The sequence below is a fragment of the Oryzias latipes genome, chromosome 2 (assembly GCF_053564925.1).
Source record: "Oryzias latipes strain Hd-rR chromosome 2, Olatipes_Hd-rR_3.1".
Lineage (NCBI taxonomy): Eukaryota > Metazoa > Chordata > Actinopteri > Beloniformes > Adrianichthyidae > Oryzias > Oryzias latipes.
Window position 1 is genome coordinate 50,456,229 of NC_136238.1, and position 16,170 is coordinate 50,472,398.

Here is a 16,170-nt window from a genome sequence, read left to right on the forward strand (position 1 = left end):
CACGCCAGCTTCCCTTTCCTCATCATCAGAGTCCGTCTCTTTGCTATGCGGCTCCAAAGAACAGTGAAAGCAGACGCCCAAGTTTAAGTCCTGCAGTCCCAAAGTTTGCGTAACTCGCCCGTTGCTGCGTCCCGGTAAGGGGGGGGGGGGGGGGGGGGGGGGGGGGGGGCAGATTTTCACTGTTGGAAAAAAAACACTGCTGGAGGTTGCTGCGCTCAGCCTCGAGTCGATCTTCCAATGCAGGCAACCTCCTTTTCCGCGGAAACTCAGCTGCTGCTGCGTCTTCTTGTCTTGTCAGAGTTGGTTTGCCAGCGTTCTCACTTCCGAACCATGGATTCATTATTTTAAATTCTCTGGCAGCTGCAGTTCGGTTAAATTAGATCTTCACAGATTCAGACTTCCTGCTTCAATAACTCTTCTGATCAACGTTCAAATGTGTCAGCAAGTATCTCAATCCTTTTGTATTAACAGAGAGAGTGAACCACAAATGCATTTCTAAAGATAAAAGATTGTTTTTTGCCTTTTAATCAGAATTGTTCGCTTTAAGCTGTGAATGCAGACATGCAGCAGCGGCTGCCAAGGGACCGTCAACAAAGTGCAACCTCTGTGAACTGTGAAACACCACTGTGTAAAAATCAATAATCTCACCAAAAATAACAAATTTATACATTTTTATGAACTGGTAATGAAGACTCGTCAGCATATTCTTGTTACAATAAACATTTTGGAGGAAAGTCCCTCTTTATTTTATCTTGTTGCATATACTTTTTCAAATTTTAATAGATATGAATCATGACTAAAGTTATCAGTAGTTATAAAGATACTAAAGCTACTGTCACCAAACCTTCTGTACGGACTAATAATGACCTTATTGTTATACTAAAATATATATCATAAATGTAAATAGTTCACTTTGTTTATTTTTAGGAATTTTTCATATTTACGAATTTTTCATATTTACAAATCCAATTTGGACAAAAATCCTCAATAGCTTTGATGATGCTAGAATGTTTTTACATAATCTTTATTGTAGTAGGAAAATAAGGTCATGATTAATCAGTACAAGACGTTTTGTGTCAGTAACTACAGCATCTTCAAAGCCATTGAGCATTTTTGACCAAATCTGATCAATATTTAAATATGAAAAATTCCTAACAATAAACAACTTGAATTATGACATAATCTTTATTGCAGTAGGACAATAAGGTCATGATTAGTCAGTACAGGAGGTTTGGTGACAGAAGCTTTAGTATCTTCAGAGCTATTGAGCATTTATGTTATGATTCATATCTCTATTAAATTTAAAAAACTATAAGCAATAAAATATAGGTTGACTTTCTAACAAAATTTAGTATAATAATAATAATGTAGCATGACTATGCTGACGAGTCTTCATTACCAGTTCATATAAATATCGACATTTATTCATTTTTTAAAAGTTCACTGATTTTTACATAATGCTGTTTCACAGAGGTGGCACTTTGTTGACGGTCCCTTGGCAGCCGGCTCGCTGCTCTGTTTGCATCCACAGCTTGAAACAAACAATTCTGATAAAAATGCTTTTGTAGTTCACTCTCTGTGTTAATACAAAAGGATTTAGATACTTGCTGACACATTTGAACGTTTATCAGAAGTTATTGAAGCAGGAAGTCCGAATCTGTGAAGATCTAATTTAACCCAACTGCAGCTGCTCTATTCCCGTGTTCCTCCGCTTAGCTGATAGCTTGCAGTCTAAACTGTGCCTCATAATCGTGTCTCTTTGCATTTCCAGGGTTTCCAAAACAAAGTTGTTCTGCATTATGCTCAGGGGGCTATGAAGGGGGGGGGGGGGGGGGTCTTCTTTCACGTCCCACCTCTCTCCATATCGTTCTCATGCTCTTCTCTCCTAGATCCTATTTCCCGAAGTCACTCAACAACACATTAGGGCCGCTCTGTACATGTAGGAGAAAACGTGAAACTTTCACCTTTTGGTTGTGAAAGTACTGTATTTAGAAACTATGCTCAAAGGCAGAGAGCCGCATGCAGCTCAAGAGACGCACGCCTGTTAGCCCCCCCTCTCTGAAAAATGAAAGCCCCGCTGCCTCACCAATAAGACATGCAAATTTCGGCCAATCAGATCAACCAGAAAGGTTCCTGCCCCCAAGTGACAAAAACGCCCCCTTAACACTGAGCGTAAATCCTGGTGAGTGTGCAAAAAGGAATTGACCGCACAAGATCACTGTTCAGTTAGGATTGCGCCTGCGCGGTTTTAAGGTTCACTCACTCAGTTCCTCAATACGCCTGCTCAGTTGTCTTCACGCCCTTTCAATTAAAGGCAGAAATGTAATCCCATATAACTGCTTCTGGTAGCTTTAACTCAATGTCTTTGTATTTAAACTTTTTAGTAATAATAGATTTAAATTGCTGATTTTCCAAGAAGTTATTTATTCCATGTTTGTCTTGTAGTTGAGCTGCATGCGGCTCTCTGCCTTTGAGCATGATTTTTTTATCAATAATTAAGTGCTCTAGTAGTGTTACGCCCCCTGCTTGCCAAGCTGGGAAGTGTATCATTTTTTTGTTTATGAGGATGTCTGGGTTGTTCCAAATGGGTGTCATTCTGCACGGTTGAATCAACAAATATTTTTCAATATAAGAATTAAAATGGAATAAATGTACTTTAACCAATAAGGTTCAGAAAGTATGATTGAGTAAATAAAGTTGTGTTTATTTTTGACATCAACGTAGCTTCTCCAGAACTTTTAACACTAGAACGTCCGTAGGGCAGCCATTTGGCTTTTCTACCTACAATGTCTTAAGTTTTATCCCCCCCTCACAAGGAGGATGGCAATGAATCCCATTAGTTCAGGGAGGGCCATGAACCAGCTGTCATCTTCTGTCTGACGTTCATGCTGAACAACACAGTCCCGAATAGTCTGAATCATGTTCAGAGTGAGGAAACACGGGAAACTCTGTAAGCGAGTCGACACCGTACTTCTGACCAAAGCAGTTGGCTCTTCCTCAGCACTGTAACATTCAATTGTGCTGTGATGGAGAGGCCTCCCAACCTTTTCTGAATGCCACATCGTGCCATCTTTGGCTTTTTCTGTTGGCACAGTGTGTCTCCTCTCTGTCGTCCTCTCTTTTCTGATGGCAATGAAATCTCCTCATCTGTGATCTGATTTCTGAGATCTGAGCAATGAAAACCTTCAGCAATGTAAAGATATATGTTGTTTCACTTGTTTATTTTAATTTTTTTTGTTTTTTGTTGAATTCTAGTTGAAACTATAAATTCCAAAACATGTCAAATAGGCCTCCTTTGCCTCCCCAGTCCAAGAAACATGTGGTTAAATTAAATGACTAAATTTCTCCTAGGTGTGTATGTGAGTGTGCCTGGTTATTTATCTATGTGGCCCTGCAATGGACTGGTGACCCATCCAGGGTGTACCCCTCCCCAGTTGCTTGTGACTAGCTGGGATGTGCTCCAGCAGACCCCTGTGATCCTGACCAGGATGAGCAGGCACAGAAAATAAATGGATAGACAACTGCTAGAATCAGCAAATGAGAACAAGATGTTCATGAAATCTTATCAAAAGAAATATCAGTCTGAGTCCAGCTAAAGGACTATCTCTTCTCCCTCAGAGTCAAATGGGTTGACTTGCTCCAGGATAATTTTCTATGTCTGCTCAGGGTAGTAAAAATAAGGCATCTTGGTTTTTCAGTTGAAACACTGGGAGTCAAAGTTTGTCAGAGCTTGGAGGCTCTTTTGACGCAGAAAAACCTCCCCCACCCTGATCAGAGTAAAGAATGTGGTTAGCTAGGACTTGTCTTCATCCAGATGATCAGGTAGTAGTTGCTGCATTTACAAATGAAAGGTGGCTAATTCTAGGCTGTTGAATTAGTCATTTTGAGTCACCCAGCCATTTGGCTGTGCTCTGGACGCTGCAGGGGGAGTGAAAAATCCTGGGCGTTCTAGTGTTAAACGGTTCAGGAGCCTGAAAGGTGTTTCAATAATAAAGGGGTGGGGGGAAACAATTCTTTCCACAAACAATAAGTGATGATGATGAGGCAGCCTGACAGGATGAAGAGCTTTACTGTGGCAAAGATGTTTTATTTCCATGACCATCTGCTCTGCAGCCACGCTTTCTCACACGCAGACGTTGGCCATTTTTCTGAGCATTGGACACATCACTCTGATCCATCAGGGCGCTAAACTAAAATCTATTTGCTTAGAGGTTCTGCAGAACTTAGCCCGCTTTGCCGATACAGCATTTGGTTGATGTTCCGTGTCAAATATTGATCAAAATAAATGCTCAGATACCTGTGTTAAAGTAAAAATACAGCACGTGTTTTATTTCTGGTCTCACTCCAACACACGCCTGAAGGAAGTCAGAGAAAACCCCACAGACACATATGAGACCATGCTGCATGTTAGCTAGAGTCCTGCTAACACTAACATACCTTCCAGTGCTGCATTTACCCTTAACATTTTTCACACAATTAGCAAAAACAAAAATGGTATGGGGACAGAAGATTGTTTTTCTATGTTTTAAACTTTAACTAAACTCTCTTTTCAGCCAAACTAGTGAAAACAAAGTCTACTGCTTACCTCCTCTCTGCAGTCCTCACGGAGACTGATCGGAATGCATACAGGCGGCAAGATGGCGATGGGAGCAAACGTCCGGTAAGCGTTCTGCGCAACATAACCTTGAAAATGTTACTTTAAGACGGAATAGTTACAAAACCGACTCTCCACTGGATATCAAGATAAAACAAAGCAAGTTTATGAGCCAACTGAAGATTGCCTAACACGCCTAATAACTATACAAGCATGGCTACTAAACCCAATGCTAAAGCTACAGCTAATGCTAGAGCTAAAATGCTGTTTCCACATGATTACTGCACGCCTGAGGACATGGAAACAAATGCAAAGGGGACAAAAAACAGCGTGGCATCACCTTTGAAGCCAGCTGCGCCACAAAAAAAGCTAAGACCAGATGCAACCTGCTCTCTCAGACTAGGAGAAGCCTCAAACGCCGCAATCTTGGCTGCAATTGAAAGCCTCAAAAGCATGATGACGGACTTTAAGTCGGAGCTGCAGCAAAACACTCTGACTATATCCACCAAAGCTGTGGAATTCAACTCTGCTGAAATCAAAGAATGTAAAGACAGAAATAAAAAGTTAGAAGAAGAAGTGAAACGTCTGAAAGAGAAAAATGTGGAGTTGGAGCAGAGAACATCAGAGATGGAAAAGAAAACATTGGAATCGGAAAGATACAAGAGAAGATGGAACTTGAGACTGAATGGTGTTAAAGAAGAGAAAGGGGAAGACACTCGAGGAATTGTGGCAGATCTCATCACAAAGATCGCACCACCCTGGACAGAGAAAGTGGACCACATTCTGGACACGGTACACCGGCTGGGCCCAACTGATGTCAACCGCCCTCGTCAAATCATCATTCAGTTTACAGGGAGGAGATACAGAGACGAGCTGTGGCGAATGACTAAACACCATCCAGTCTGTCCAGACCTCAACATCCGCTTTGCAGAAGACCTCATCAAAGAAGACAGAGAGGCAAGGAAAGCGGTGTGGCCCAAAGTTGAGCAGGCGAGAAAGAATGGTTGTAAGACAATGTTTGGTGGTCCTTATGCTTTCATTAATGGTCAGAGAGTCACTCCATGACTTTAGTAATTTATTTAGTTGAGATGGTTATTGTAAATTCAAGGTTTTGTTGCTTAAAAGTTTTTGTTCAGTAATACTTTCAGCCTCATTTAGGTCTGTTAAGTTTGTCTTTTTGTTACATGTTGCACCTTAAAACAGGTATTTCTTTACTTTCTTTAAATGCCAGAGGTCTAAGAGATCTAACAAAGGAAAAAAGTTTTTTTTTTTTTTTTTTATTTCGTAAAGGGAAAATGTTGATTTTGATTTTTTTACAAGAAACGCACTCTACAAATGCAGATAAATCATTTTGGTGTCAGCAATGGGGGGACAAAGTTTCTTCCGTCATGGCAATTTCAGATCAATAGGGGTCGCTGTACTTCTCCAAAACTTCCAAGACAAAATTGTGTCCCATATAGCAGATGAACACGGTTACTGGCTGATCATCATAGTAGATATTGATAAATTCCCAATATTCAAGACCATTTATTTATCTGTTGTACCCCCCTGCATTTTATTATAACATAATCCAACTCTGGAATTCTTGTTTGCTTATGTTATACTTTTCCCTAATTTCTCTATGATTATGACTATGGACAGGTTTATATATGCATACTGATAAGAATTTTTGCTTTGTTTTTTTGCTTCCTTTCAAATTGCAGTATTATTTCTTGTATTCGCCATATTTTGTTAATTTTATGTAAATGTTCTTGTGTTGTTTTGTATAGACCTTTTTCACACTTCCGCATTTTTCGACCGGAAATACGTCAATGACGTGTAAAACAACTTCCTGTTAGCGTAGCAGCAGATATGAAGAATGGCAGAGTCGAAGAGTTGCAGTCTCTGTTGCGTTCCAGGCTGTTCGTCTTCCAACCAAAAACAGCCTTACCTTTCATTTCATTATTTTCCTGTGGATCCAAACCTGAAACCCAAATGGATATAGGCGATCCGAAGAGATGAAGGGCATAGTTTTAATGTAAACACAGGTAGCACCCTCTGCTGCCGGCACTTACTAACTTCGCTCCGGGATTGTGGTGCGGCTGCGTCGTTCGTCGCCTGAAGAGTGGTGTCGTCCGGAGTATTTTCCCTTGGAACAACTTTACTGATCCTTTGAGAAGGGAGTCAGAATATGACAGAACCTCAAACGTCAGGCTATGCAGCTAAGCTGTGAAGATACTAGCGACATGGTGGCTAAGCTAAGACAGTAAAGATGGATCACGACTACGTGACACACCCACCTGCAGGTAAGGTTGTTCATAATGTGTTTGGTTAACGTTAGTCAACTATGTGTACCGTTATTGGATAAATGCATTTCTACCTGAACAAATTAATATTTATAATAAAAGATGTTCATGCTCTCACCTATTTTAATTACATGTATTTAATCACTTTTGAGCATTTTGTCATTTTGTAATTTCCTTAACAAAAATAAATGAAATGTATTTGTAATTAAATACTTAACATACTTTTCAAAACATGATTACTGTGTTGTGTTGAAAGGTAGCATTAATATATTAAGACTGATTTTTAATTTCTTTATCTTCACAGGTGCTCTGGATTAGGCTTTGGATTACATCCATGACTTAGAAGCCAAGTTCCTTTGCTGGAGCCAGGAGACGATGTCATGGCGGACAAAAGTTCCTCGTTCAAGACCTCCTAACTGACATTGGATCTAAGATCATTATTCCACCTTTTAAGCTTTCAGCTCAATTCAGCAAGGAGGAAACAGAACAAACCGCAGCCATCACCCGCCTCAGAATTATGGTGGAAAGAGTGATCAGTAGGATAAAGTCCTTTCACATCAGGAACTCTCTGTGCCGCTCACACTGATGGGCAGTGTGAATCAGATCTGGCTTAACCGCCGTGTTTTGGCAAATTATCATGGACTTTTTTGTTTTGAAGAGTGAATTAATGTTTGGTATGTAAATAATGTATAATGTGCAAATAGTATGGAAAAATTTAGTGTTCCCACATATTCTTAAAATCTAATTAAATATAATTGTTATATTCGTAATATTTTTCTGTTGAAATGTGACTGACTACACGAAAAAATTAGATGAACAAATAAAACAATTTTGGTCAAAATTGTGCCTCATTTAATTTTTTGGTATGCAAATAACATCAAACATTTACAATAAAAAATAACATTACAGATCAACAGTAAGACAGAAGGCTGAACTGATTGTTAAAGACAAGATAAGTGTAATTTAAGGTATGCATTCATGCATTTGCCACAATATATATCCAAGTTCTCTTTCATTCCATCTCACAAACCCATCCAACACAACCATGAGAGGTTGGGGCTGCACCTGGCATAATCTGCTTCCAGATGCCATCATATATGGATCTGGCTGTGGTCCTACACAAGAGAAACAAAACACACAAAAGTTAGACATAAGTGCATAACTACATTTCAATTTAATTCATTATATCTGCTGTAACCATAATTTGGTTAGTCATAAGATTAAAAAAAAAAAAACTTAACTTGCTCACAAAGCAACAAAAAGTTAATCACCTGTATATGCCTTGTACAGTGTGGACCTCTGACCGTCCCTGCCAACTGTTTTGGGTTTTTGCACCACCAGCTCACTAACCGGTTCAGGATGGATTCCCTTATAAATAAAAGGCAAAAAGCAATTACAGTCTGTAGTCACTACTGGGGGTGTTTTTATAATAATTTAGAGTTGTTATGGATACACATACGTTCTTAAAAAATAATGACAATATGATCACAAACCCACCTGTGCCATCTTTGCAAGCCACTCGTGCAGGCCGGGGGGGTGGAGCAGCCTGCAGACCCAGCTGTGAATAATGTGCGGTCTGGAACAGGATGGCAAAAGGATGTCATTGCAGAATCCTTTAGCAGCCGCACAACTGCAGAAGAAAGCTTTCAGGTTGGCACTTTCTGCATCCAGTGATATCTGGAAACAATAAATTATATAGGTTAAAATTAGGACATACTTATGTTGCTACATCAATGTTCAGAATGACATGAAACTATAACTGTCAGTAGGGTGACCAGATTTGAGTTTGTAAAAAAGAGGAGTGAAGTGAGTTTGTGAGATATTTCATCGAGAGTAATTGGTGTTCAGAGCTGCATACATGAAGCAAATATAATTACATTTCATCTATGTTCAATGTTATTTTATTATATAAGTATCAAAAGAGAGGACATGTCCAGGAAAAGAGGACTTCTGCTCACCATACTTTCAGAAAAATAATACTAGTAAGTGAAGAAAGTGCCGCAACCGCAGCAAAATGAACACGCATACGGGCAACTTAACATTTCTTATTTACAGCTTCACCAAATTTTTGGGTGTTATTTTAATCTCATGCCTTTTCACTTAAACATACACACAACATATTCACTGCGATGCCTTATATTACAAATTAATAACACCAGGATTTACAGTTGACGTAAACACACAGAGTTACCGGTGATGCGGCTATGGCTAAGCTAGCTGAAGCTTACCTTGGTAATGGTGGATAAACTCTTCGTGGACGAATTTATATCCCATGTCCAATTTGTTTCCTTTAGTGGACGATTGCATCTTCACACTCTTCATCACATCGGTGCTGGTGAACTTCGGAACACAACTCAGGCTCTTCGAAAACACTCTAGGCTCTGCCATTCCTCCGCCAGCGAAGCACAAACCGGAACTAGGTTTACACGTTGATGACGTACTTCCGGTTTTTGCGAAAAAGGTCTATTGTGTTCAATAAAAAAAAAAAAAAAAAAAAAAAAAAGACTGATCGGAATGCCGCGAAAGAGCAGGAAGTAGCAGTGAACCATCAAAATAAAAGTCTCCGCTTAGAACAGTCTCACGTAAACAACAAAATAAAGACAACAAAGGCGATGTTGGTGAGATCAACATCAATATTACATGCAGTGGCCCAGGGCAGCACTTCGTAGGGGGCAGCATTTTCCGTGCCTGTTGCGTTACACATAATGTGCTACTAAACTCAAAGAAGCAGCTTTGAGCTTTTATTTTGACATGCCTGCAGCTGCCGACATTTTACACACTTATTTTGAAACATCAGACTCTTAACAATGTCTTCATCCTTTTCTCTCTTCACACTTATGGCTTATTTCCAGGCTTTCTTTGTTTTGTTCTGCAGCATGTTCATATTTGTATAATTTTGACAGAATATATTTCTATGGAGAGAAAAATATTACAAGTTATTTAAGGTTTAACTTGTGTTCCTGTTTTTATTCATATTTATGTTCAAAAAGTTCAGTTTAAAAGGTTTAAAAGTTTAGCTTTAGTGTGTTCAGTAAATGTTTATCTTCTTCGGCCCAAAACCTTAAGCGTGTTTTTAACTTAGGCCCCTGTGTGACTGAGTTTGACCCCCCCTGTAATACGAGTCTAGAAAATTCATGCATTTTTTGTGTAAAAAGGCTAATTAGAAGATAGGGAACACAACAGGATGTTGTCAAATTTTGTATGTGTGCACTAACTTACTCCCTCGCCCAGGGAGTAAGTTAGTGTAGAACCGCCACTGATTACATGGGCTACACAACCAACGAAACAAGCTGATCTTGTTGTTTTGTGGAGAGTAGAGTTCCTCAAAGAGGCTTCGTGTTCACTGCTGCCATCTAGCGGTTGGAAGTTTAAGTGGAAAACCATGGAGTGATATTTCTGCCACAACGTTGCACACAAAACTTTCTAAGTTGCAAGTGAAAATATTGATTTTTTTTTTTGCTTTAAAAAACGTGTTGCTTTTATCCAGGTTTATAGGTCTTTTATTAAGGTAACTTAAAAATATAAAGGGAACAGTCAACATTGTCTGATTTCCACAACAAATACTTTTCTTTTTTTTTTTTACTTGTCCTGTCCAACAGCTGGGCAGACAGATGAGAGCTGAAGGCCTCAATGACTATCGCCCAGTGGCCTTCACGCCGGTCATAATGAAGTGCTTTCTAAGGCTGATCCTCCCGCACATCAGAGACCACCTCCCCATTGACTTGGACACCCACCAGTTCGAATACCGCAAGAACAGATCCACAGAGGACGCCGTAGCCGTGGCTCTCCACTGCACTGAACCACCTGGAGCAGCAGCAGAGCTACGTCCGGATGCTCTTTGTGGATTACAGTTCTGCTTTCAACACAATAATCCCGGACAGACTCTGCAATAAACTGCTCACTCTCGGCCTCCCACCCCTCACATGCAATTGGATTAACAACTTTCTCACAAACCGAACACAGACTGTGAGACTTGCCCCCACCACTCCTCCACCCGCACACTGAACATTGGGGCCCCACAGGGCTGTGTGTTAAGACCCCTGCTGTACTGCCTATAAACTTACGACTGCAGTCCGGCCCACAACAATAACTGCATCATCAAGTTTGCCGACGACACCACGGTGGTCGGACTCATTCCCAGGGGGGAGGAGTCTGCCTACAGAGAGGAGGTCCTGAAGCTGACAACCTGGTCCTCAGAGAACAACTTCACCCTGAACACCAGCAAAACCAGGGAGATCATAGTCGACTTCAGGAAACATGGCGCGGACCCAACCCCCCTTATTAATGGGGAGCATGTGGAGAGGGTCCACACCTTCAAGTTCCTCTGCATCATCATCTCTGCAGACCTTTCCTGGACAGCCAACACCACCGTCATATTCAGGAGTTCAACTCTGAAAGCCACCATGACATCAGAGACATTAAAGACCCTGTTACCTAGCAACCAAACACAACAAACTGGAGACTATTCAAACTGGACATTTTGGGCCAACAATTCTTTTCTAACTCAAGTTTTTATGAAAAATCCAAATGATGGAAACAGATTGTGTAAAGGAAATGAGGATCTATTGGTGAGTCACAGTCCTGGAAACATGAGGTGTGCTCTGATGAAGACGCCTGATCCAAATGTGGATTTTTGAAATGTTCTTCATGAGATTCAAACTGATGGAAGCTTTGAATTAAAGGTGTCAACACATTTCTGCATTGGATTCATTCTGTTTCAGTGTCTAAGGTTGGTTTGGTGGCAGAAACCAAGTTTTTGTTGAACAGTAGCGTTTGAAAAAGCAGAAAGTGGCTTTGAAGACGGTCAGGAGAACTTCTTTGAAGAGGAGGACTTCTCCAAACAACCACAACCTTAGAGGAAGTTTTCTGAGCATTCAGAGAATGCTTTTCCAATGACTCATCATTTTCCACAAGAAGCTAAGGAGTTTTTCCAAATGCATGCTGGGTATTCTTAGTTCTAGCTTGGAAAGCACTTTGTGGGATTTCCCTGGAAAACCTGCTTTATCAATCATTTTGGTCTCTTTTTCTTCTTCTAAGTTCCAGCTTGGTGAGTGTGCAGGTCGCCATGGCAACCAGTGTCCAGGTCAAAGGGAGGACCACGGCCATCCAGTCTCCAGGCTTTTGGATTGATTTGGATTTGATAAACATTTGTTTCCCACATTTTAATAGTAGAATTCAACACGGGACATATAGTGGATTGTAAGAATAGGAACAAAAACAGCAACAACCAAATAATCCTCCTCCCCTTAAAACATGCATTTGACTCTGAACAAGTCTAAACCAAATCCAAGCAAAGACCAGCGCTGGGGCTCCTGCTAGTTTCTTTTAGAAGAGCCTGCCTCTTCCAAACATAGAATGTTCAACAACTAGAGCTAAAAATGTCTGTTGGTAGATTTCTGGATGTTGGCCGTATCAGAATCAGAATCAGAATCAGAATCTTTTATTATCATTCTGCAGTGCACAATGAAATTTTTTCCAGCAACTCTTGTCCAACAATATAAAAAGGTAGAATAAAATAAAATAAGAATAAGGAGCTATTTAAGGCATAAATACATAAATACTGTACAGTAGAGTGGGGTGAATATTGCACATGAGTGGGTATTCCACATTAGAATGGATATTGCACATACAGCATGAATATTGCATACATAGTTTAAAATACAGTCAGAGCATTGTCAGCTGTGTGCTGACAGGGGTTAGTGGGTTATGTCAAGTCTGGGGGGAGGGGGGGTGTCGTTGACCCAGTTGTGTGATGAGGGGGGGGGGGGTGGACCTCACTGCTCTTGGGAAGAAGCTGTTCCTCAATCTTTTAGTGTGAGTTCTGATGCTCCTGTATCTCTTCCCAGAGGGAAGAGGTACAAACAGTTGATGTCCTGGGTGGGTGGGGTCTGCAGCAATACGACCAGCCTTCCGTTGGACCCGGCTGTCGTACACTGAGTCAAGTTGTGGGAGAGGTCCTCCCACAATCTCCTGTGCGGTTTTCACCACCCGGGCCAAGTCCTTCCTGTCTTGAGCGGTGCAGCTCCCGTACCACACCGTAGCACTCAGACAGAGGATGCTCTCAATGGTTGCCTTGTAGAAGTTCCCCAGAAGTTGTGATGAGAGTCCAGTCCTTTTAAGCTTCCTGAGAAAGAAGAGTCTCTGCTGAGCCTTCTTCACCAGGTGGGATGTGTGCAGTGACCAGGTGAGGTCAGATGTAATGTGGATCCCCAGGAACTTGATGTGGTCCACCCGCTCCACCTCCTCCCCGTTAATGAGGAGGGGGGTGTGTGCCACCTTTCTAGTCCTTCTAAAATCCACAATGATCTCTTTGGTCTTGGAGGTGTTCAGGATGAGGTTGTTGTAAGCGCACCACCCCGTTATGTGCTTAACTTCCTCTCTGTAGTGAGTCTCATCATTGTTGGATATGAGACCTACTACGGTGGTGTCGTCAGCGAACTTTAAAACCAGGTTTGTGGAATGAATGGCGGAGCAGTCGTGGGTGAACATAGTGAAGAGGGCGGGGCTGAGGACACACCCCTGTGGTGTTTCTGTGCTCAGGATCAGAGTGGATGATGTTGAGTCCCCGATTCTCACCACTTGGGGCCTGTTGGCAGGTTGTTATTAGCAAAGTGCTGTTCCAACCGTTGTCTGTGTCTGCGTTTGGCCTGGTTGATGCCCCTCCTCAGCTCTGTCCGGGCTCTGTTGTAGGCCAGCCTGTCACCTGACCTGTAGGCTGCATCCCGAGCTTTGAGCAAAGACCGCACTGTTCCATCAAACCATGGTTTCTGGTTTGGATAGACTTTGATGGACTTTGTGGGCAGAACAGCATCGGTGCAGAACTGCACATAGCTCAGGACGGATGTTGTGTAGGCCTCCAGGTCTGAGCCATCTTTAAACACCTCCCAGTCAGTGAGTTCAAAACAGTCCTGTAGTGCAGAAGAAGCCTCTTCGGTGCATACCTGAACTGTTTTGATGGTTGGTTTGGTCCTGCAGATCAGAGGTCTGTATGTGGGGGTTAGCTCCACAGAGATGTGGTCTGACATGCCCAGGTGAGGAGCTGCTGCAGCCTTGTACGCACCTGGGATGTTGCAGTAAACTTGATCCAGTGTGTTGTTGTCTCTGGTGGGAAAGTGAATAAACTTCTGAAATTTGAAGAGCACTGCTTTGAGTTCCACATGATTGAAGTCTCCTGCCACGATCACAGCTGCTTCTGAGTTGGAGTTCATCTGCCTGCTGATCAGACAGTAGAGCTCCTCTAGCGCTAGCTTAGCGTTAGCTTGAGGTGGGATGTAAACAGCTATGATCAGGATAGAGCAGAACTCCCTTGCCGTTCGAAATGGCCTGCATTTCACCGCCAGGGATTCCAGATCCCAGCGAGCAAGGCCAAGTCAGCCCCATATGGTTTCAAAGTGGACAGAAAATGTTTTTAGGAGTTTCTAAAATGTTCAACAACTAGAGCTAAAAATGTCTTTTGGTAAGTAAACATTTGGATTGAACCAAAATGGGATTGAAGCTCATGCTAAATCCTGATCTCAATGCTGAAAAAACCTCCTTCTAGATTCTGGTTGTTCTCCTCTTCCCAGAATTCCTGAAAAAAGCCCTCATTTCTCCTGAGCATCTTCAAAGCCACTTTCTGCTTTAGTTTAGTCCAAACTTGCTTTATGCCGACAACATTTCCAGCTTGAATCCATCTGAAGAATCCAAGGAAACAAACCAATCTAAGTTTGCTGCCATCATCAAGAAGGCTCAGCAGCGTCTGCACCTCCTGAGGAAGAACAACATCAGCAGCAACCTGCTGCTGACCTTCCACCAGTCATCCATCCAGAGCCTGCTCACATACTGCACAAGCACCCCCCTACCAAGGCCCCTACATGTCTAAGGTGCAAATAAAACTGAGAGAGGGGGGGCCCATTCCATACGGCAACCATGGGGGGGGGGGGGGGGCACTGCCAAGTAGCCCCCCCCAAGATGCATTGCAGGCTAAGCCCCCCACCCCCTCACTCTTATATAAGATTATACGAGGAAGGGGGTAGGTCGGGGACAGCTGGTAGACTGTCCCCTTTTGGTCAAACAGCCATCCCCCAGCCCCCCCAAGCATAGGGCCCAGGTCCCCTCAGCCCAGTGGTCCCATCTCCCGAGGCACTGACACCCAGGCCCCACACCACCCACCGCACACAGAGAGAGAAAAACTTCTTTTTTTGCTTTCACAAACCTTTTTTGCGTTTGCAAAACACACGTTTTTGCATGCGTTGTGTCAAATCTCGCTTTTGTACGCGATGTAGCGTGATAAACTGCCACTATTCCCACCGCCCAAAAAGTTTTTGCATCTGTTGTGTGTCATCTCACTTTTTATCTATCTTTGATTTTGCTGAGTTAAGTTTTAGTTTAGCGTGACAAAGCTGCCATCAAACAGCTGCTGATTGGAACCAATCAAATCCCTGTATTTATATAACACGGTGTCTGAGGCTCAAAAACCAAACCAGTACTTTTTACCCTCAATGTTGTCTCTTTGGATGAAGACATTTTTTTTTTTATCATTTTAACAATAATTCATCATTTTTTCTTTTCTTAGCATTTGTTCATTTTTATTAAGTCAGTTTAGTGAATTTATGGCTGAGAATCTCCTGAAACTGCATAGTTCATCTGCTGACATTAAATCAACAGGTCTGTGTGTTGATCTGTGAATCCTGCAGAGCAAATTATTGGTAAAACGTTTGATTTTCCTTAAGATCTGTTTGCTAAAACAAAACAATAAAAGATTTACAGCACATGTTATTTTATGCTGCACACGTTTTTGAGATAAGATGAACAGCAATAATTAGCTAAATAATGATGGATCACGGTGGCGCAGTGGTTAGCGCTCTTTTCTCACAGCAAGAAGGCCCCTGGTTCAAGTCCCGGCTGGGGGACATGAAAAACTACATCAAGGGGGGACCTGTCTGTGTGGAGTTTTGCATGTTCTCCCCGTGTAGCGTTGGTTCTTTCCTCCCACTGTCCAAAAACATGTTTCATAGGTTGATTGGTCAATCTAAATTGTACATAGGTGTGAGTATGAGAGTGAATGGATGTGTGATTGTGGATATTCTACCCTGCAACAGACTGGCGACCTGTTCAGGGCGTTCCCTGCCTTCGCCCACAAGTGGCCGGGATAGGCTCCAGCAGCCCCGTGACCCCGAAAGGGAAAAATGGTCAAGAAGATGAATGAATGAGATGAATGAATGATGGATCACCACAGGAACCTCATTGTATTTAACAGAAGAAGCATTTTTAACTTTTTATGTTCATTTTCAGTGTCTTGTGTTTTAGAAT

At 42.0% G+C, this 16,170-nt stretch overlaps 2 protein-coding genes across 4 annotated transcripts in view; both read right to left on the reverse strand.

Moving 5' to 3' along the window:
* LOC144988952 (NACHT, LRR and PYD domains-containing protein 12-like) overlaps window positions 1–16,170 on the reverse strand; it is a 195,745-nt gene that overhangs the window by 101,833 nt on the left and 77,742 nt on the right. The gene's annotated exons all lie outside the window — the stretch shown is intronic.
* On the reverse strand, window positions 7,709–9,359 carry LOC144989390 (uncharacterized). 2 transcript variants are annotated; one of them, XR_013653535.1, is made up of 4 exons: window positions 9,108–9,359; window positions 8,377–8,556; window positions 8,151–8,247; window positions 7,709–7,994 (listed from the first exon to the last, which is right to left on the reverse strand). XR_013653535.1 is itself a non-coding variant. In XM_078941773.1 (4 exons), exons 1-4 carry the CDS (start codon window positions 9,265–9,267, stop codon window positions 7,971–7,973), a joined length of 360 nt encoding a protein of 119 aa, XP_078797899.1. In that variant the 5' UTR covers window positions 9,268–9,359; the 3' UTR covers window positions 7,709–7,970. The 2 variants fall into 2 exon arrangements, 1 of the variants encoding a protein (XP_078797899.1); XM_078941773.1 differs by having other exon boundaries at window positions 8,377–8,455.